Source organism: Tauraco erythrolophus, chromosome Z (genome assembly GCF_009769465.1).
Source record: "Tauraco erythrolophus isolate bTauEry1 chromosome Z, bTauEry1.pri, whole genome shotgun sequence".
Classification (NCBI taxonomy): Eukaryota; Metazoa; Chordata; class Aves; order Musophagiformes; family Musophagidae; genus Tauraco; species Tauraco erythrolophus.
Window position 1 is genome coordinate 91806261 of NC_141496.1, and position 22414 is coordinate 91828674.

Consider the following 22414-nt stretch of genomic DNA (forward strand, 5'->3'; position numbering starts at 1 on the left):
GCTTTATCAGAACTACAAAGTACTTAGTTATCAGAGCAATAAGCAGCTATCCAGATGTGCATAAGCAACATTCACTGTTCAACTATGTTGACACTCAACTACAGTGACAAGACCAAAAATGAGAAGCCATTACTGGCAGACTAAGGGAAAAAGAAAAAAAGAAATCTAAAAAAAAACCAAACAAGCCCCAACCTCAGGCATATAAAAGCCCTTATGTTCTCATAAGTTTCTATGAAGAAAATCTTGTCCACCTTATCGCATGAATTCAAATGTACAAATCTTCAGACACATGCCTTATGCCCCCAGATCCCTGTATTTTTCCCAGTGGAGTTTCCAGGCTGCCTATAGTTTTACTACTGCAGCGGCAGGACTCTGAAGCAGCACATGAAAACCCTGTCAAGCTGCACACACTCATACTGCCTAAATCCAAGAAATTGAAGAGATTTCCTAGAACTATATAGCATTTTCTAGTTTCCAAAGCAAAACCAGTTTCAACCACTGCACATAAATCCCAGTCTAGGTACATCCTTTGATACGACTTTAGGAGGTCTTGAGATACTCATATGGAAACAAAACAATTGCCTCTACGTGAAAAAATGAATGTTTATAAAGGTGGGTTCTGGTCATTCTGAAGTGATGACTGAGAATAATTTAAAGTTTTATGGATCTCATGAAAAGCAGGCCTGACATCCTCAGTTAGAAGTGCTCAGCTTAAGGACCTAAAAAGTCAGGATGGACTCAGAGAAAAAAAAAACAACAACTGAAGGGAAAGACCGCTATGGTGGTTTTAGAAACAGAAGCATGAAAAACACAGGTTATCCACTTAAGTTGAAATGATGATCAGAGAACTGATGGGATTACAAAAGAATTCCTAGCCCAAAGGAGGTCCAAAGGAAATAGTTAGTAATGGAAATAATCTCTATTTTAAAGCTCTTCTGAGAAAATATACAAGAAGTCCAAAAATGGAACAATAAACTAATAATCCTCCAAAATCAAATGAAGCAATTGTTCACTGAACTTACCCCATCTTTGAACTTGCATTAATAAGGCTATTAAGCAGGTTGTGCTAATTTCACCTGTGTCTTATTAGAATTATCATCTCACTCGTCTTCATTATTGCAAACCTCCCGCTTTGAAAATTGCTTTTTGGACGGTAACTTTAACAAAACATGAGATTTTAAACTAGGTATTTCCTGAACTTGGGACTAGATTTTTCTGTACTTGTTTTCCCAGTAAATGAAATAAGAATTAAGAATGACCAGGAAGACATGAATCTTTTCTGGCATCTAGACCCATTTGTAGTGCTAAAAACCTAAGTCTGCCAGAAAAATACGTGGAAGAGATTTAATATTCAGAAAGCAGACTGCACAAAAGCTGAAGAGCTCAAGGATGGACAACAGGAGGTCCACCAATGCTCACCTACGTGGGAGATAATGTATTTTCACAATTGAAAAAAGAATGCAGATTATGTTTAGGATTTGCCTTATAGAGAGTCTCTGATTGCTGTTTAGTATTATCCCACACTGAAAAGTTGTGTGCACATTTTATACTGCAGTGAAGTAGTGCTGCTGCGTAGTTATTTCAGAGATTAAACAACACTGAAAGCCAATTTCACCATTACAGTAAAGGGTGTATATAAAGTAAAACAGTTTATTTTCTAGGCTGACAGGAAAGCAAGAAAAAAAAAAGCCAGAGACGCTAAGTAGGAATAATGAAGAGCAAATAACCGAATGCTAAATATTTTTTTCACAAACAGACATAGAGCAACAGTTCAGATTATAACAGTTTCCCCTCAAAATCAGTCTAAGTGAAAGTAATTCATAAGAGTGACGGAGTAACTATGACCACAAATTCAAACAGGATGCCAAGTATTGCTGAAAGTATCTGCTAGACCATGTGCTTTTATTGTACGAGTGACTCTTAAGTGATCATCACCTTAAAAAAATCCCATCACATTTACACTGAATGGCAAATATCATTTTAAATAAGAGATACAATAATTCAAGCAATGGTTCTTCGGAGCTAGAAGAATCACTTGACACCCAATCTACATATTTCAATAGGCACAACACAATTGCAGTACACTGGAAATGGTTCATCATCGTACTGAATGATGGTCCTGCAACACCCTCTAGCATTCAGTAAACCATATTGGGTCCATAAAAAACCCTGAAGAATCTAAGTGGCACAGATAACAGGGAGAAGCCACATAACAAGTTACAGGATGCAGAAAGAAATAACAGGATTATGTTGCACTTTAGTAATCATTCCAGCATCTTCAGAAGGCAGTGCTGGCAGTCTCTGAGGTAGAGCAAAAGAAGCACCTACATTATTTTAGGACTATGTGAGCATGGACTTGCTCGAGAAAAAGAAAGAAATCCAAATAAAAATGGACTGTGGTCCTTGCAAGAAATATTACTATGTATCACATACCTTCACAATGAAAAAAAAAAATAAATTATGGCCTGATTTTGGTTCAATAATTGCACATAAATGTTAATTTAATTAACATGCATTTTCTTCACAGTCATTTTATGAACAGCTCTAGAAGGTAAAACAAGATTACTGGATCTTAATTAAAAACAAAAATCCAAATGAACTGCAGCAGCATAATCAATACAAATTTCATTATTTAAATAAAGCAAAAATTAATTAAAGGCATTCACATTAAATTTATTCTCTTCGGATTTAAAGCTTTTCTGGTTCGAACAGTAACAATTTTATAAGCAGCACAGCAGTCAATAAAATCTCACATTATTCTAAATTAGCCATTATGTGCTAGACACATCATTTTTATGAAGCAAAACACTGATTCCATCACATGTTACAGTTTAACAACACAGCCAGAGGAAGAAAAATCCACTTTACTCTCCAGGCTGCTTCTGTACAAATGTGCTAAACTATCACTGCCCGTCTGCTGATGGTGACCCACGTTACACAAAGCAACTGAATGGCCAACTGAAGCTGGCACATCTCTCCTCCTGCAAGACAAGCACGTGGTGAGTATCCAGCAGAACTATCTCACAGAAAACATGAATCTGCCTACAAAAATACGTGTAGCATTTCTCACAAAAGTTGCAGAGCCAAAAAGATGCAGAAGACCCACTGGTAGTCATTATTTACACTAAAATTCTGTCTGAAAGTAAACAAAAAATTGCTTGCTCTTTGGAGATGCTGAACTATGCTAGCTGTCAATAGGACCTGACCATGCTTAGCACCTAGCAAAAGTCAGAAATAAAAAAGTGTGGTTAGCTGTAATAAAAATTGAAAAAAAAACCAACACACAAACCACAAATACAATAAATAAATAAAAATAATCATTCTTGCATTACAAAGTTAGCATCTAACTTATGCAGGTCAAAAATGGTACAAGAACAGATTTTGTGGTATTTATTTCAATATTCTTCCCCATACAATGACATGAAATTCAAGTGCATATTTTTCGAAAGATTTCTTCATGTCAAAAAAACTCTCTAAATAAACTCTAACTTTCAGCAAAGATTTCAATTTTGAATATCAGATGCAATAGCTGCAACACTTATAACATCAAGGGGAAGCTTCTTTTAGGAAATCTGATAGATTCGGTCTGCAAGACCAAGCAACTAATAAACAAGTTTGTCAACACCACGTAAGGAGAGAGCAGAAAGCCCTTCCAAAATACTGCAGGGATGTTTTGACCACAGTCACAGCAGGGCCATGGAAGATTTAATTCTTTCCAGGCAGAAGACCCAACAATAAGGAAGAAAAAGTGAAGATTTAAGAAGAGACTGCTCCACGGTGTAGTGCTGGCACACGAGCGAGGTAGTTGTTCCTTTCAGCAGCCAGAAGAGCTCTGTGTTCTGGTTTTAGGCTGGGATTCACTATGAGAAGAATGTTGATAGTGCAATGATGCTTGTGGTTGGCACTGAGACATCAAGGACTTTCCAGCCGCCGCGTTCTTGCCAGTGTGCAGGAGCACAACAGGATGGGGGGGAGCACAGCCAGGACAGGGGGTCCACAACTGTCCTTATGATTATTAGTACCTAGACTTAGGACTGAGGGCCAAACTGGACCATGAAGCATTCCGTATCATGCAGCATCATGCCCAGTATATAGTCAAGGGCTGACCAGAGAGAAGGGCTTTTGCTCTTCCCACGGCTCTCGCTCTCTGAGCACTCTCTCTGTCTCTCATTCTCTTTTTGGGCCTCTCACTCATCTGGGGTTGCGCTGTCAGGACTTGGCTGTTTCAGAATAATTTACCAGGATGGGACAGGTGTTGGTCCCCAGGAGGTGAGCAACTACACTGTGCACCACTTGCTTGTACGTATTGTTACCATTACACATACACATACCCATATACATTATTATTAAATTGTTCTTATCTCAATGCATGAGTCTCCTTCCCTTTTCCCCTTCAATTCTCTTCCCCACTCTCCCAGGGTGGCGGAGGGTGAGCAAGTGGTTGTGTGGCATTTAGTGGCCTAAGCCTCAAAAAGTACATAGTGGTAAAGATTAGAAAATTTTTCTTAGTTTCTTCCTTTCTGTGATTTGGCCATCTGAAACTGATAAATATTATTCACGAGCTTCCACCTTTTTATTCTTACAGACCTTGTTTTTACTGGAATCAAAACAAAATATGTGAGGGAACGGGCAGAAACACAGCAAAGCAAACCATCTACCTGTTCTGCTGCTAATATTGCAATTATTACAAATAAAGATGCTTTACTGAAATCCTCTAAGTTACAGATTGCACATCATCTCTTTATTCAGATTTACTGATTTACGCTGACTCCTTCCGATCACTTAGTATGCAGAGAGGGGGGGAAAAAAATAAGAATAAGCAATAATTTCCTAAAAATACATAAGTGCTCTAGACTGACTTTTATAAGGTGCCCTAAACTGTTTGGGTTTTTTTTACGAGATGTTCAGGACTTAGAGATCATGAACAGAAAAACTATGAAACAGTCCTGTTTTCAAAACACTATCACCACTCCATGGAGTCACTTACACGAGGAGCTGCTGAAGACTGACCATCCTATATGTGCATGAAACATTTTTACACTAACATATGGCGTTCCACTTTTTTAAAACAGATGATAGAGAACTGCTTGATAATAATTATGAATAAACCAATGGTTTTGAAAAGAAAACTATTTTGAAAAGAAAGAAGAATTCTTTTAGAATGCTCTCGAAGCAATTGATAAACTTTAAATAGTGACAAGTAAATCACATACAATTTTTAACAGCCATTGCAAAAGGCATTTTGGGAAGAACCACCCTGTAAGCATGCCTGTGTTCAGAGCTGCAAATATCAAACCTGCAGGACTGTACACGATTCAATGGGAAAACTAACTGGCTTGTCCAGAATTTGCCATCACCTGCTTTGCCCAAAGCAAGAGAACAACTTCTACGATGTCAAAACCTCTTTGTACAAGCAACGGTAGTAGAAGTCTCCCCCAGTTTCCTAAAACTGGAGACTACTGTAGAAATTGCATTTTCTATTTGAGAAGGCAGCATGCGAAGGAGAAAGAAACAGCTCTAGAGCAACCAAAATCTTAAATAAACATATTTAAAAAAAAAGATTAAATGGACTGGATGTGACAATTACAATTTTTGTGTGATTGTACCAGCTCTCTTGAAAATAAACAGGGTTGGGGCATACCAAACCCAAAATAACCTCTGGAAAGTCAACAAATCAGAGACTCGCAAACAAATCAAGGATAATTTCATCTATTTCTGATCAGAGATGCATACAAATTGCACACATTCTCAGCCCATACACGTTTTAAAGCTACATTGCCAGCAGTATTTTTTTCTAAAAACCGTAAGAATTTCCAAGCAATTCCCAGAGAAAAGCAGCTAACCAGGGAGCCTCACCAGGGAGCACAAGTGCAGAATCATGCAAACTCATCCAACGACTGGCTTGCCAAGATACACCACTGATACCTCTGTTCAGCCTGCACTACAAAGGGTCAGATCCTGAAGTGCCACCTGGAAACACTTTGCTCAGTGGGGACAGCTGCAAGCAGATGAAGTTCAATAAGGATTAGAGGGTGTAGACCTGTAAGGACCAAGTAGTTATGAACAGCAAGAAAGTACAAAAGGACCTATCTCCAACTGCTGCTTTATTTGGGCACCAATAATTACATTTTGTTTAACTATGTAGAATACAGACCTTTACTGACAGCACGGGGGGTGCTTGACTGACAAATTAGTTGCTCCTTTCTTACCAAACTCAGTGAAAGCTTGATCTTTGATGTGCTTGCTGCAGCCTTAGAGAAGACCTCCAGAATTTTTCTCTCCAGTGCAAAACCAAAACCCACAAAGGCAGAATTTAAAGGTACAACCACCTCAAATTCTTATCGTACTTCTGCACTAAAATAATGCCCAATATCTGGTTATTGTACTGAAGTACAGCTTAAAACTTAAAAATCTTGTTCTTTTGCTCTATTTTTTCCAAGAAAATTCTTCTAATTTTGCATGCATTAAATGATTTCACTTTTAACACCCTACTTCTTGTTGTTCAGAGTATTAAACAACAGAGACCACTCCTTGTAGGAGACAAAATTCATTATGCAGGCAAGTACTTCTTTGATATTAACCTCTTTGCATGCAGGTAAAAAATATTTAGCCCCTATAGCCAACAGTAAACAAATAGCAACAGAGGACTGGAATGGACAGAAATCCTATTTGTTTCTCCCTCAGGAGATCTCAGTCTCGGGCCCGGCATGGCTGCAGCAGGAAGAGGACTGAGACCTGAGAGAAACGGCCACGCAGACACCCAGGACAGTGAAGATGGAGCAGGAGGAGGTGTGCTGGAGCTGAGATTCCCCTGCAGCCCGTGGTGAGACGGCAGCGGCCCCTCTGCAGCACATGGAGATTAACGGTGGAGCAGAGATCCACCTGCAGCCCGTGGAGAGCCCCACGCTGGAGCAGAGATGCCTGTGCCTGAAGGAGGTCATAGAATGGTCTCTGCTGCTGGAGGCTGACGACGAGGCGGAGAGGCATCTGAAGCCCATTGGAAACCCCATGCTGGAGCAGATGGCAGCTCCCTAAGAAGCCATGACTCTGTGGTAAAGCCTGCACTGGAGCAATCTGATGGGTAAGGATTGCATCCCATGGGAAGGACTCATGTTGGAGAAGTCTGTGGACTGTCCCGTGAGGAGGAGATCCATTGCAGCAGGGAAAAAGAGTGTAAGGACTCCTCATTTAAGAAAGGAGCAGCAGAAACAACATGTGAACTGACCTGTGACCCCCCCATTCCCTTTCTCCCTGCATTGCTGGGGGAGGAGGTGGAACCCAGAAGAAGGGAAGGGTTGGGGGAAGGTGTTTTTAAGATCTGGCTTTGTTTCTTGTTATCCTCTCAAGCGACTGTTAACTAATCGAACGATTTGTCCCCAAGCTGAGTCCGTTTTGCCTGGGGCCATGGTCGGTAGGTGCTCCCTCCCTGTTCTTATCTGGACCCTCAGTCCTTTCCTTACAATTTTCTGCTCTCCACCCCACTGAGGAAGAGGAGTGAGCAAGTGACTTTGTGGTGGCTTGCTGCCAGCTGGGCTAAACCACAACAATTCCTTGCCTCAAAGTCTGAAATTTAGCCAAAACAACAATTTAACTGAGTTAGAATAAAAAGTTAAAAATAAAATCCTGTGTCATTCTTTTCAGGAAATTACTTGAACATGTCAGCTTTCAGTTACACCAGTTCTGCACCAAAGTTAACTCTGACTGTAAATGCCTGTATCACATAAAGCAAAAAGAAAATACTCTTCCTCTAACTCCCTTCAAATCCTAGCATGTGATGTTTCTAATCTTTTTCTTATTATGTCTTCGCAGCCATATTCCATGCAGGGTGTCCCATTTCAACACTTACATTTTTTACTGTTTGTTATTGTTTATTGCCATCCTGATGTCACAACTGCTAAAAATGTAACCAATCATTTATTTTTAGGATCACCCAAGATTTCTTCCGAAGTCTGACATTTGTCACAATGCTGTTACTATTTGACAGTTTCTTTCATGACAAAAGCACTTTAATAACTCCACCACCTCCAAGTAACCTGCGTGATAATCACAGACACAATAGGTAGTTCTATGATGCTCAGACTTGAAGTCAGGTATCTATGTTTGTTTCACTTTCTTGAGGATTTTCTAGCAAGGCTTAGACTTCGCCTCACTGAAGTAAACAACAGTCTCTTTTCTCCACCCAGCACAAAACCTGCATAAAATAAAGTAACCCTGAGAGCCACCTCTTATTCTTTTGTCCACCTTGACTGCCTGAATACACTCTTCCTCTTACACCCATAAAGTTCTAGCACATTGTTTCTTTATCCTTTTATCACCCCTTTGCAACAATACTCACACCTTAGAGGGAACTGGAGATAAAGCAAGAACCGACACAAGACTCACTTAAGTAAATGGGCTAAGGTAGCACTCTTTACAGCTTATAAACACCTGGAATTTCTTCAGCAAAACTTTGGACACAACATGACGCCACATCGAATTAGATATCTCATCAACTTCAAAAAATAAATGTAACTGTGGAAACTTTTCCTCTTTTCTTTTCTAAGGTTTCCATTTCCGGGTATCAAATATAAATTTTAGGTTTTATCTAATCAGAAAAATCTGTGAAGACTTTTGCCAAAATGTGTTATGTCTCGACTTCCTCAAGTCCCACTACCTGCTCTGATAATTATCCAATAATGTTCACAGAACATCAGCATCACTTAGGACACTGTTTCATATTACATTGCAATTTTAATTCCAGCATTAAATCTCCTTTAAAACTGCTTAGTTCAAATATTTCATTCATATATACATCTACAGTACACAGAAACCACAAGTCACCCAATTTACAATAAAGTACTAGAATTATTCTTAACTTCAAATACATTTGCCAAGGAATTAGCTCACAGTCTGTTTCACAGAAGTTCAACAGACATACTAAATGTCACCTATCTGGATTTTGCTCTAAAATCTTGTCCAATCACAGATTCCAAGATCGATTCTTAGATACTGATTAACAAATTGATACACTAAGTCAAGTATATCAACACTCAGTTATCATCTACATAGAAAAGGGAGAAGAACATACAGAATTGGATTTTGGGGAGTTTCTTGATTATATGTTTCCTCTTTTTATTACAGTTTTTCACTTGATTCATTGGAAACAGAAATATTTTTTTTTTAAAAAAAAAAGGCATGAAAAAAACAAAAAAAAATGCTGCACTACCTGAACTAAATTTCTCCTCTATGCATATCAGACTTAACCTCACAGCACTCATAAAAATGCATCAGAATATTCAGACCTCTGTTTTTCTTACATACTGTGATTGTTACCAATATAGTTTGAAAAGGCCACAAAAACACAGCATTTACTGTCCTGTATTAAGGCATTTGGAAGAAATAACTGAAACAACTTAATTGGAATATGTTGGAAAACACAGCCATAAGCACAATGACACCAAGACAAAATTTTTATTTTTCATTCACATATTTGCTGGATATTTCAAACTAGACTGTCCCCTAGAAGCAGACACTGCTCCAGCTCCCTAGGGCAATCCATGCTTTTATATATAGATACATAGATATATATTTGCAACAGAAACTTCAGGTGAAAAATTCCCCCCAGAACCCCAGGTGCGTGAGATGTCACATGGCAAAGGTGAGATTGTTGTGAAGATCTACAAGTCAGTAATTGATCTGATGAGGTTGCTGAACATATGAGACCATATTACATGTAGAAAACAAACCAAGAGTCTTAACGGAAGCAATTTGGCTATATCAGTTATAATCTTCCCAAAGAATGAAGTAATTTATTTCATTTTAAGAAGGTATGCAAGGTCTTGTACTGAACCATGCAGAAGTGCACTTTATCTAAAATATTAATACAGCTTTTTCTGTAGTGCTAATATTGTAACTGAGTTAAGAGGTGACTATATATGTCCTCGGAGAAAGATGACACCTTCAAGGTGATTGATTCTACCTCTCTCCCACCAACCTGAAAGTGGTTAATGCTCCAGGCATGAAAGACAAACCTGAAAAGCTGAATGCATCACACTAGCATCAAGGTCTTAATTTAACTTTTTTGCTACAAAACATTTCAGAAAATTATTTCAAGATATACTTCAATAACCTCCTCTTTGTAAAGCACAACAATATATTTTAGTGTGGGTTTTGTCTAAAATCAAACCAGTTCAAGTTATACAGTTCATTTAAGATCCTTTTCAAGAATTTTAAACATCAAGACTTTTTAACTAGTAGCATATAAACAAATCCTACTCACTCAAGCAGCAAGCACAGTGGGAACACTAAACTAAACCTGCAGCTGAGGCATCTTCCCATGTTCAGCTCCTGTTTCACTATCTGCTGGGCTACACGAGCTCATTTGTACCAACAAGAAACACCTACACTTTATTTGCCCTGGTGTAGTTACCTCAGGACATGGGTATAGCATTTACTCTTCTTTGTTCACACAAGCCTTCTCTGCTGCTCAGATTAAGTTAAGGATTTTGAATCGTGTATTTGTATTTACAGTGTTTTCTTTCAGATGAAGGAAGTAAATAAGCCATATGTGTTTCAAATCTATGATACTGCTGTTCAACCTTTCTTCTTCATTTTTACACAATATTCCAAAGACTCTCAGAAAAACAAAGAGAGAATTGCAAGTACGTGCCTATCTGCACAGTACGTATGGCCTGAGCCAAACTAGTGAGTCTAGTATCAACTGCAGGAGTAATTCACCTCCAGTAGAGGTGAATCCTGTTAGAACGTCCCTGTAGAAGATACATAGGTTAACTGAGTGAAATTCATGTTCATGCAAAGCTTTATGTCTATATTTGAGAGAAGGAGGAGCAAGAGAAGAGGAGGAGAAGAGGAGGAGAGGAGGAGGAGAAGAGGAGGAGGAGAGGAAGAGGAGGAGGAGAGGAAGAGGAGGAGGAGAGGAAGAGGAGGAGGAGAGGAAGAGGAGGAGGAGAGGAAGAGGAGGAGGAGAGGAAGAGGAGGAGGAGAGGAAGAGGAGGAGGAGAGGAAGAGGAGGAGGAGGAGAGGAAGAGGAGGAGGAGGAGAGGAAGAGGAGGAGGAGGAGAGGAAGAGGAGGATCACAAAACAGAAATATTGGTGTTCCAGACAATGTCAGAGTCCAACAGAATCTGCATGGAAGAACACCAGCAGAATGGTTTCTAGTAACTTGAAACCATACTTCCTTCTAGCGGCAGCAATTTACTATGAAATCCATGAAATGGAAGCATATCCCATTCTTGAAGCACTAGTCTACCTGGAGGACACAGCTTATCAGCAATACCCAGCCCAAGAATTACCTGCTACAACTGTGAAGATACGAACTCCCTGATGGTTCAAACTCAGAGCCAAAATGAGTGCATAATAATACTAATACCAACAACACCAACCACCACCGACAGCAACCACCAACAACAACCACAACCACCACCACCATAATACTGGAGGGGCCTTGGCTCATGAGAAGAAAGGTTGGAGGGGTGTGTTTTTAAGAGAACTGAACCCTAACACTCAGCGTCATCTTTTCGACTACTGGGACAGGTCACCTCCCAGTGTCAAACTACAAAATTATTCTAGCAAGGCTAGAGAATTATCTTCCTCTTAGCGTAGGAGAACGCAGTTAACATCAGGATGAGTTTTACTTATGCAATAGGCACAAATAAGAGAATACAACGACAGATGGCTCACTTCAGTTGCCTGGGCACGCACTGACACCTCAACTACTTCCTGGTATCTGACAGATATTCTGACATCTGCCTAAGCTCTAAATATTACACTGGATTCACAGAGTAATATTCCATACCATACTGGAGTAATACTCCAGTACCATTCCGGCTAGACAGTTTAAGGTATTTTGCCTTGCTCTGTCTCAAATGGTGTTGGACATCTGTGTTTCGGCAGCTGATTCAAGCCCAGAGAGTCTATTTTGTGAACCTCAAATTTATGAAAATAGTTTCTTAGGTCAAATTCTTCTCTCTTGAAAAACCTGAATGAAAGTAATCTCTCTTTACAGGCGGTAACATTAATATATGGACAGAAAGGTACGTAGTGACAATAGTTTTTCCTCAGTAAACCAAGGATGATTATACACTGCATTCTGATGAAAAGTAAGGAAAGACAAACTGTATTGATTTACTCAAAAGTTCATATAAATTATACCCTGAAAAGGCAAGTTTATTGTAAATTATTGACTTTTTCTATGAAAAAAATCACCTCATTTGGTGAAAGCTGCTATAAAACAAAAACTTCAAAACATCCACCAAGTATGCCAACTTGGTACATTTATTACTTTGATAAATGGAACTACAATACCACTTAGGAAAAAAAAAAAATCAAAGGAAAATTAGACTCCATCATTTCTACTCAGTTGCCAGAACATACTCCAACATTTAAAATCTTATTTTAAGAAATTCTCCTCTCCTTGCATACTCAAAACTGCATTTTATAAAAAAATGTGATAGTAGTGTTGGTTTGATTTTTATTTAATAAAACAGTATAGCTTGCATGAGAACCCTGTGCCAGAAACATGCATGCATAACCTTAGTCACGTGTACTGTGGCATCACTCAAAAAACAGGCTGGGTAGAGACAGAAAAAATTCATGAGAAGCCACACTGAACCTTAGAACCACAGAACACGCTACTCACAGACAACAAGAGTACTTGCACACAGGTAGCACGGACTGTGAAGACATAAAAACACAATCTTACGACGTTTCAGATTACGAACTTAAAATCGATTGCTCTAACAAAACGGGAAGGTACAAAAACCAGTAGAACATAATTCTCTTTTGCATTTACAAATAAAAATACTGTGATTATTACTATTCCTTTCTACTCCTAAACCCATTACAATTCTAAATTCAAGATGCCACAATACTAGAAATTTAGAAGTGCCTAAGGTACTGTCCTCTGGGAGACTCACGATCTCCCCATTACAGCAATACGTTTTACAGCGGGAAGTTTTAATAGCTGCTGTTCTCAGGAAGTGCTGAGTTTGTGATGTAAAGAACCAAACTGAGGCAGCAGATGATGGCACTAAGATGGGCGGATATAAAAGGAACAAATGAAGCCAAAAGAAATAAACATCAAGAAAAAAAAAAAAAAGAGAGAACATTCCGTGACAATTACAAAGCTGAGAGTGGCACTATGATTATGAAGTGAAATGTCAAAGTGCAGAATGCACAGGATTTTCTCTAAAGTGGTGTACTAACATCAGGACCAGAAATGGAAAGCATGTCTGGTTCCTGAATCCTTGCAAGATTTCATTAGCAGCCAAGCCAACGATATAAGGCGGCTAATTACAATTTCCAGCAAGCAAAAACACTAATCTGTACATTTTGAATGACGCTGACACCAGCGCAGACTGGTACCAAACGTTATCAACATGCAGTGTCTGAAAACAAAAAGCTTCCTTGGCAGCAGAACGTAATTCAAACTAATAATATAAGCTGATATAACAAAGACTCGTGAGCTCATGCACATAGCTATTTCTGACATCCAGTACTACAACACTGCTGCAGGAGTAGCAAGATAGTGTTTAAGCCTAGGCCTTTAAATCATTCACCCACATTAAAAAAAAAAATAACAGCATAATTGAGCAGAATTTTTATTTTTGTTTTTAAACAGACAACTGATATTTTATTGTATAAAAGCAACCTAAACATAATTCTCATTGAAAAAATTATTACCTCAATAAATTATGAGAGGGGGAAAACTGCTTTTGTGCAGTAAGCATAATTTCTTCTCTGATAAAATCATTCAAGTCATACATACTGTCTCTCAATATGTATTTCATAATAAACATATTGTTTGGATAGCATAAGCTGGACACAGCTATCCTCCAGACAATGACTCGCTTTTACCCAAACAAATCAGGATAATACTAAATAACTTTTCTTCCCTTTGAAACTGTCATAACTGCTTGAGGCTGCTGCAGCACAACAACAAAATATCTTCACAAAGGTCTCAAAACAGTCAAGCTGAAAATCTAAGCCAAAGTTTCATTTAACAGCCTGTCAGTTTTTTGATGTGAAGCTAATGAATGCAGTGGCAAACAAATCCATCAAACCTCACATCAAAACAACTGCACTTCATCCCACCAAAGGGAAAAATACAACCTGCGGGCCAGCACTTTGATCTAACCTATCCATAGAAAACATGTTGCTAAGCAGCCACCGCTGAAGAATTTGTGAGTAATTATGGACTTAATTTTATGAAAGAGAGCTAATACACTTAAGTAGCCTGAGTTTCAAGTAGAAAAGGTTGATAGACTTCTCTCCTCAGGTTCCACAGATCAGCTTAACAACAAAAAGCTTTCCAGCACCAAAATCTGAAAACAAATCACGTCTTAAAAGGCACTGCAACACAAAAGAATCATTATAACGACTAGTAAAATCACCTGGTATGACTCTATCCCTGATAGAAGGCAGCAAAATTTACATACATCTATACTGGGTGAAAGTCACCAAGTGGTGCCACAAAACAGACACAGCGAGCAACGAGCGCACTATTCAGGAACAGCAGAGCCTTCTCTGAAAGCTCTTGGGACAACGGGTATCGATTTGGCCATCGGTGATGGGGAGTCTGGAGAGACCATAATGCACGGATTTGGAAAAGCAACAGATGGGGGAGTGCGGGGATTTAAACAGTAACAAGAGGAAAACAGAAGGAAAGTAACTGCAGTAATCACCGCATGAAGAAGAATTAGAGAGCCCTGACTGAACCTGCTCACACCACCAATCACGGAACCATAGAACAGTTTGGGTTAAAAGGGACCTCAAAGATCATCCAGGGACACCCTCCACTACACCAGGTTGCCCAAAACCTCATCCAACCTGGCCTTGAACACTGCCAGGGATGGGGCAGCCACAGCTTCTCTGGGCAACCTGTGCCAGTGCCTCACCACCCTCTGAAAGAAGAATTTCTTCCTTAGATCCCATCGAAATCTGCCCTCTTTCAGTTTAAAGCCATTGCCCCTTGTCCTATCACTACACGCCCTTATAAAAAGCCCCTCTCCAGCTTTCCTGTAGCCCCTTTAGGTACTGGAAAGCTGCAACAGGATCACCCCGGAGCCTTCTCTTCTCCAGGCTGAACAGCCCCAACTCTCTCAGCCTGTCTCCAGAGCAGAGGTGCTCCAGCCCTCGGATCATCTCCGTGGCCTCCTCTGGACTCGTTCCAGCAGCTCCATGTCCTTCTTCTGTTGGGAACTCCAGAGCTGAACGTGGTATTCCAGATGGGGTCTCAGGAGAGCAGAGCAGAGGGGCAGAATCCCCTCCCTCGCCCTGCTGCCCACGCTGCTCTGGGTGCAGCCCAGGACACGGTTGGCTTTCTGGGCTGCCAGCACACGGTGCCGGCTCATGGTGAGCTTCTCATCCACCAGCACTCCCAGGGCTGCTCCCAATCCATTCTCCATCCAGCCTGTACTTGTGCTTGGGATTGCCCCGACCTACGTGCAGGACCTTGCACTTGGCCTTGTTGAACTTCATCAGGTTCTCACAGGCCCACCTCCCCAGCCCGTCCAGGTCCCTCTGGATGGCATCCCTTCCCTCCAGCGTGTCCACAACACCACACAGCTTGGTGTCATCTGCAAACTTGCTGAGGGTGCACTCGATCCCACTGTCCATGTCACCAACAAAGATGTTAAATAGCACTGGTCCCAGTACCGACCCCTGAGGAACACCACTCGTCACTGGCCTCCACTTGGACATCGAGCCATTGACCACAACTCTTTGAGTGTGACCATTCAGCCAATTCCTTATCCACCAAGTGGTCCACCTGTCAAATCCATGTCTCTCCAGTTTAGAGACAAGGATGTCACGTGAGACAGTATCAAATGCTTTGGATAAGTCCAGGTAGATGATGTCAGTTGCTCTTCCCCTATCCATCAATGATGTAATCCCATCGAGGAGGCCACCAAATTAGTCAGGCAGGATTTGCCCTTAGTGAAGCCGTGTTGGCTGTCACCAATCACCTCCTTATTTTCCATGTGCCTTAGCATAGTGGCCAGGAGGATCTGCTCCATGATCTTGCCGGGCACAGAGGTGAGACTGACTGGCCTACAGTTCCCTGGGTCTTCTTTTTTTCCCTTTTTTAAAGATGGGGGCTGTGTTTGCCCTTTTCCACTCAGTGGGAACTTCACCAGATTGCCACAACTTCTGAAATATGATGGATAGTGGCTTAGCAACTTCATCTGCCAGTTCCCTCAGGACCCGTGGATGCACCTCGTCTGGTCCCATGGACTTGTCCACCTTCAGGTTCTTTAGACGGTCTCAAACCTGATCTTCTCCTACAGTGGGCGGTTCTTCATTCTCCCAGTCCCTGCCTTTGCCTTCTGTGACTTGGGCCATGCCGCTGGAGCTCTTGCCAGTGAAGACTGAGGCAAAGAAGTCATTGAGAACCTCAGCCTTGTCCATATCCCGGGTAGCCAGGTCCCCCGTCTCCTTTCATCTCAATCCAATTCCCCGTTCTGTTCACTACTTTCTCATATCAAGCTTAGGTGGGACCATGCAGTCCAGAAGCTCTACACAAGGTCAAAGGATGTACCATTTAGGGGGATTTCCTGTAATCAGGAACCAATCTGCAAACATCTAAGTTTTTCAAACATTTACAAAATGGCAGCAAGGGAAAAAATGAATTCCAATAAAGGAAAAAAAAAAAAATAAATTGCCTGTACACAAAAGCACAGGATCTTATTCAAAATTTAAAACTGTTTCTGGTTCTCAGCATCAAATGAGCACGCATGAAGTTCACTAATCCTATCCACTGGAGCTAAAATTTGGACAGTTGAAAATAAACGACTGACAATCCGAGTTTTGGCACCTGTGAGTGAGATGTCTTACGCTGTAACAATCCTTGTATGAGGGCAACATTGGCATTTGTTAGAAATAACAATTACAACAGACAAAAATATAAAATTAAAAAACATAAGTAATCCACAGATTTGGGGGTGGGGGCAGAGAGTGTCCTGCCCTGCAGTTAACAAACATTAGGATACAAGATTTTTCTCAGATCAGAGAAGTTTTTATCCAATTGCTTCAGAAGAACTTTTATTTTATTAGAGACATAAAAGAATTACGTGTAAATATTTTTATTTACTAATTCTAATAACTGAGCATCACCCCTTGCTCAGCACACAAGTTATCCACTCAGCACAAATCAAAGCAGATGCCTACAAAGCATACAAGCTAATTGCCACTGGCTCATCTGCTTTACCAACAGCAACAAAACGCACTGGAGTAAGGAAACTAAAAATGCACTTCATGAAACTACGCATTTCCAGCCTAGTCAAGTAAATGCAGCTCCATTAGGAAAATGACAAAATTCACAGATGCCTGAAGATATATCCTATATGCCCCTATTTTTACACCTTTTTTTTTCAAAAATAAATAGCATTCAGCAAACAAAAGTTATAGGATGATGATGATGATAAAGAATATCTCAAGCTTAGAGTGCCTCTCATCCTCATAAAACACCGCGAACATGACTGAAGTACTTGCGAGCTCAGCACTACCCACCGTTGGTTCTCCAAGTCCTGCCATTCTTGTACATCAGCACTTCACCAGCATCCCTCTGCACCACACCCATTTGCCAAGCACCTTCAGGAGATCGTGACTGGTTTGTTGCTTTCACCAGTATCTCCTGTTTCTCTTCCTGTGTGTTCTTGCCAGTGCAAAAAGACGGCAAGAACCACACTCTCTCTCCCCTGGAGTTGTGGGACTTTTAGTACAACTGTTTGGGTTTTTCTTAATCTGCTTTTTACTTCTGCTTCATTCTGTCCAACCCAACTCCACCCAAAAGTGAGAACACAGCTCAAAGCAGCAACTGAACTGTAGCACAGAGCACACTGGAGATGCTGCCTGGTACCACTTTCCGTAGGTCGCTCTTTTAATGAAAGTCTTACACAAACTCCAGCAGACAAGCCGAAGGGCACATCCTGGCTCCTGGGTTCATAGATTTTATAGATTTCTAGGTTGGAAAAGACCTTAGAGATCATCGAGTCCAACCGCCCCTAATCCCCATTAAACCATATCCCTAAGCAGTTCATCCACCCTTTTCTTAAACACATCCAGGGATGGGGACTCAGCCACCTCCCTGGGCAGCCTGTTCCAGTGGCTGACAACCCTTTCAGAGAAGAAATACTTCCTAACATCCAACCTGAATCTCCCCTGACTAAGCTTATGCCCATTTCCTCTTGTTCTATCACCCATCACTAATGTAAAGAGCCCTTCCCCCACCTCCCCACCATCCCTTCTCAAGTATTTGTAGGCCGTAATCAGGTCTCCCCTCAGCCTCCTCTTCAGCTGCTATAGGTAGGCAGAGGACACACAGTGAAACCAAGATGACAAGTTTAGCATTTGTAAAGACAGAAAATAATTTTTGGAATTTGCATCCATAGTCTCTGCTTAAGCAAAGTTTCAAATGCTGAGGGTTTAAATGATCTCGATTTGAAATTGACTTCACAGAATCTTTAGCACCATCTCGTTTCATGCCGGAACGCAGTATCATCACACAGCCTAAATATTTATTACAGCTTTAATGGAAATCTTTGTCTGTTTTTTTTTTTTTAATTAATAAAGAATGAATATTGACAATACTTCAGGATTTTTTCTTTTTCTAAGACAGAAATCCAGCTGTAAGCAATCAGAAACCATTCTGTAAAAACAGAAGAGTGCCTCTACGAAGACAAATGATCAGTCACCAGTATACAATATTCTCTAAGGAGAATACAGCAATGAACTGACCTAGATATTGCTGCATTTTGCTGATGCAGGCAATTTCAGCAGTACAATGCAGGGGAACTAGGTGATCCAGATTTTTTTTTCAATTAAAATTCTTGTACATAGCACATACTGAAAGAGAAGATAAGTCAAACACAACATCAGTACTCTGAGGAATGACAAGTGGAAATGCAAGGTTGTGTGGTGATTTTCTTCCTTTTAAATGAAATTACCAGAGCTGCTACCCAAACTTACTAAAATATCAGTATTCTTTGGGCCTATAGACTTCTTACCTTTTTAATTAATACTTTCAGGAAGTTTCCTGAGGTTAGGATAAATCTAACCATAGCTATCCTCATGTTTTTCTAGAGAAACACCGTAATCACGAAACAGAGTACACAATTTGCAGTAACTCCATAACTTGTCTGTGCTTTCAAGGTGTCATACAATTACAATTTAAGAACAGATAACTAGTTATAATACTTTCTCTGTTTGAATTGTTTACCCTATTCATATGGCACAAAAAAAATACAAGTAAGTATTATGCAGAATTATTTCACCACCTTGCCATCAGTTCTCTTCCTACACATTTCCATTAAAAAATACAAAATAATCCTACTATTAGCACTTCCTATCATGTTCTTTTTCATTTAAAACGGGGAGAAAAATAAACTTTCATTCTCATTCGTGTGGTTAGAAGCAATAAAAAATAAGCAAGTAACATTAAGCACTCTGACCACTTGCCAAAGAAACTGGATTTCACTTTCGACAATGCTGGGTAAGATTTCTCTTCAGAAGGAGACTAGTCATTATTGCTTCAGCTGTCACTTTGAAACTTTTAGACATTTAAATTCAACTGCAGACACCACAGAGTTACTTTAATTTCTTTTAATGCACAATACTGCTCCTATGTGCAATAACCACAGAATTCAGTGCCCTAAGATGAAAGTTTTTATCCATATGCTAGAGAATTGTGACTTAATAAAACTGCATTTAGAGTGTATATGCCAAGACTTCCTAGCTAAAACTTCAGAATTTCAGAAGCACTTTTGGAGGGGTGTAAAGGAATAAAATTTCACTCACTTTAAAATATTATCTTCTGAGTCCACTGAATTTAAAAATATTAAGTTTACAGTATAATACAATAACTGAGAGGCATGCTGGAGGCATAAAATATTTAATAGTTTGTACTGAGGCAGCTGCACACCAAATGGTAGACCATTTTTTTAAAACATAGTAAATATGAAGCCTGTACACTGAAAGGGATGTAGCTGCAGGCATCACTACCTCAGCTTTGCCACAAGCAAAGATGAAGTTTGCCATTCCTGAAGTTCAGCTGAACGAATTTTAGAGCTGCAGTATATTCATACCTTTTGAAATTCACAAAAGTTTTACCTGCCACAATTAACTCATGTCTACGCCCATATTTCTCTCAACTTTCTTTCACTGTACTATCTATAGAAATTCCAAACTATCAAATACATAGAATTTTTTTCTAATTAATTTTATAGTCAACATCTTATCCGTTGTCTACTAAACTCACTTTTCCATTAAAGGTAAAGACCACCTTGAAGACGTCAGATGCATATTGATGTTTTCAATACTTTGCATAAAGAGCTTATGGAAAAAAAATATTTATAAACTTTTTCCCTTTGAAGAATATTCAATGTCATTAACAATAATAATCAATAGTGCCTAGAATCATAAATTTCCACTATTTGAGAATGTCCAATCCCAAGTGTCTAATGAGAGTTCACTATCATTACTTAATTGTTAAATCTGCACATCTGATTCTGCTCTGTATTTCATGTCATCTTATTAGCTAATATATTAAGCAAATCGCTACTGAGAAGAGTTTTTTCAATAACAAACAAGTCAATGTAGAAAACGCCTCTGATTTAAACATTTTGGGAAGCATACTAACCAAAGGTTATATAAGCCGTAATTCTGGGGAAAAAAAAAAAAATAAATCACAGAATACTGAAAAACAGTAAGAAACTTCTGCTGAACAAATTGCATGTTTTCTTGATTTTGTGTATTTACTCACATGCTGTACTTGAAGTAAAAAATGCATGCCACATAACAAAATTTCAGTCTAAGGTATCTTCAGTAAAGCACATCTCGTTCTAAAATCTGAAAACATCTACTCAGTTCACAGTTCCTCTATTATCTGTACTACAAGCTATCCCATGACATTAAAGATAAGAAAATTTGACCTTGTTTCTCTAAACTTTAAAGTTTAATTATTTATGTTTCTTTCCAGGTATCCAAATCGCTGGTTTAGATAAAGTGCTTTCACAAACAGCAGACCTTAGAGGAAGTTTAAGAGCAGAAGACAGTTGTCTTCACATATACTGATCTCAGAATATGTAGCTTCAACTTAAAAACATCCATAAATAGAACTGGTTTTGAAGAACAATATATTGCAAAAAAACCTTAATACTGAGTGGAATACACATTGCTGGAAGTATAATACCCACTATAAAAAGGAAAACTATAAATAAAATTTCAATGGCAACATACGGTACTACCTGATCTAATAGTTTTCCCTTCCTCATCGGCTTCCATAGATTCTCACAAAGAAATAACCACAGGAAAAATTTCCTTACACATCAATTTTCTGCAGTACGACTTACCAACTTTGCTGCTTTTCCATAATCAATCCATCGGATGGTGGCAAAGTTTGTTGACTCAGCACAGTTAAAACCATGGTTAAATCCTGCATGGTATCCATATGGGAAAGTGATCATAAATTCTCCTGCCTCTTGTGTAACCTATAGCATAAAAACAAAACAAACAAAAAAACTCAAAGTGAATCACACTACAAAAGCAGTTCTGCTCCTGAAGCAATGAAAACTGTATTTGCCTTTGCAACCAGCTAGGAAGAAAGATTTTTTTTTTTTCGTCTTGCACACAGTTGCAATTTAATGCAAGCAGAAATAGCATAGTTGAGGCAATGTTTTCTACTATAAAATACATAGCTACATGTATTACTTTTCAAATTCAGAAAGTACTTTCAAAAAAAATCAAATCTTAGAGCAGAGGTTCACTGGTAATAAAACCTGGAAATACAGGGAGCTAAGAAAGACAGTGCAAAGAATATATCAATCTTCCTGGCTGAGAGGAAGCAGAAACAAGCTGGACCAAACCATTCCATGATTCTGTAACCAAAATACCCACGATTATTATCCCTAAACACTAGTACAAATTCATCGTTGAAGAAATTATTCTGTCCACCACCCAGAAGATGTTTCTCGAGAATGGCACCAGAACTTTCCTTGGAAAGACTGAGATCTTATTCTCACCCTTCTCTTTCATATTCACGCATTTCAAAAACTATGATTTGAAGACCTGTGACTGAGGGCCTGATCTGCCTTTTAAGTTACTTGCTATTGATGATCAAGCATCAAGTAGGAGAAACTCTAAGTTTCAGTCTTAGCAGCTAAAGAAAACAGTACTGTTCATCCCAAAGGAACAGACTGGATACATTTGGATGCCCTCAGGCAGCATCTTTAAATCCTTTTGGATAGGAAAGGAGGAAGACGAACTAATGACAATTGCCCTGCACCAGTTCTTCAGCCTTACAGCTAGTAACATCATGGGGATTCTGGCATTGGAGATGCCATGCAGAACGTCTCAATGTAAAGCCATTAAAACACCACTTCAGACATTACATTAAAACAAATTTTAATCTGCCCTGTCCACC

General features: G+C 39.5%; 1 protein-coding gene across 1 annotated transcript in view; it reads right to left on the bottom strand.

Moving 5' to 3' along the window:
* The window catches only part of KDM4C (lysine demethylase 4C), a 286953-nt gene that overhangs the window by 196351 nt on the left and 68188 nt on the right, over window positions 1–22414 (bottom strand). The window contains exon 8 of the mRNA XM_086628662.1: window positions 21345–21482. Within this exon, the coding sequence (XP_086484788.1) occupies window positions 21345–21482 (138 nt within the window). The remainder of the gene's footprint in view (window positions 1–21344; window positions 21483–22414) is intronic.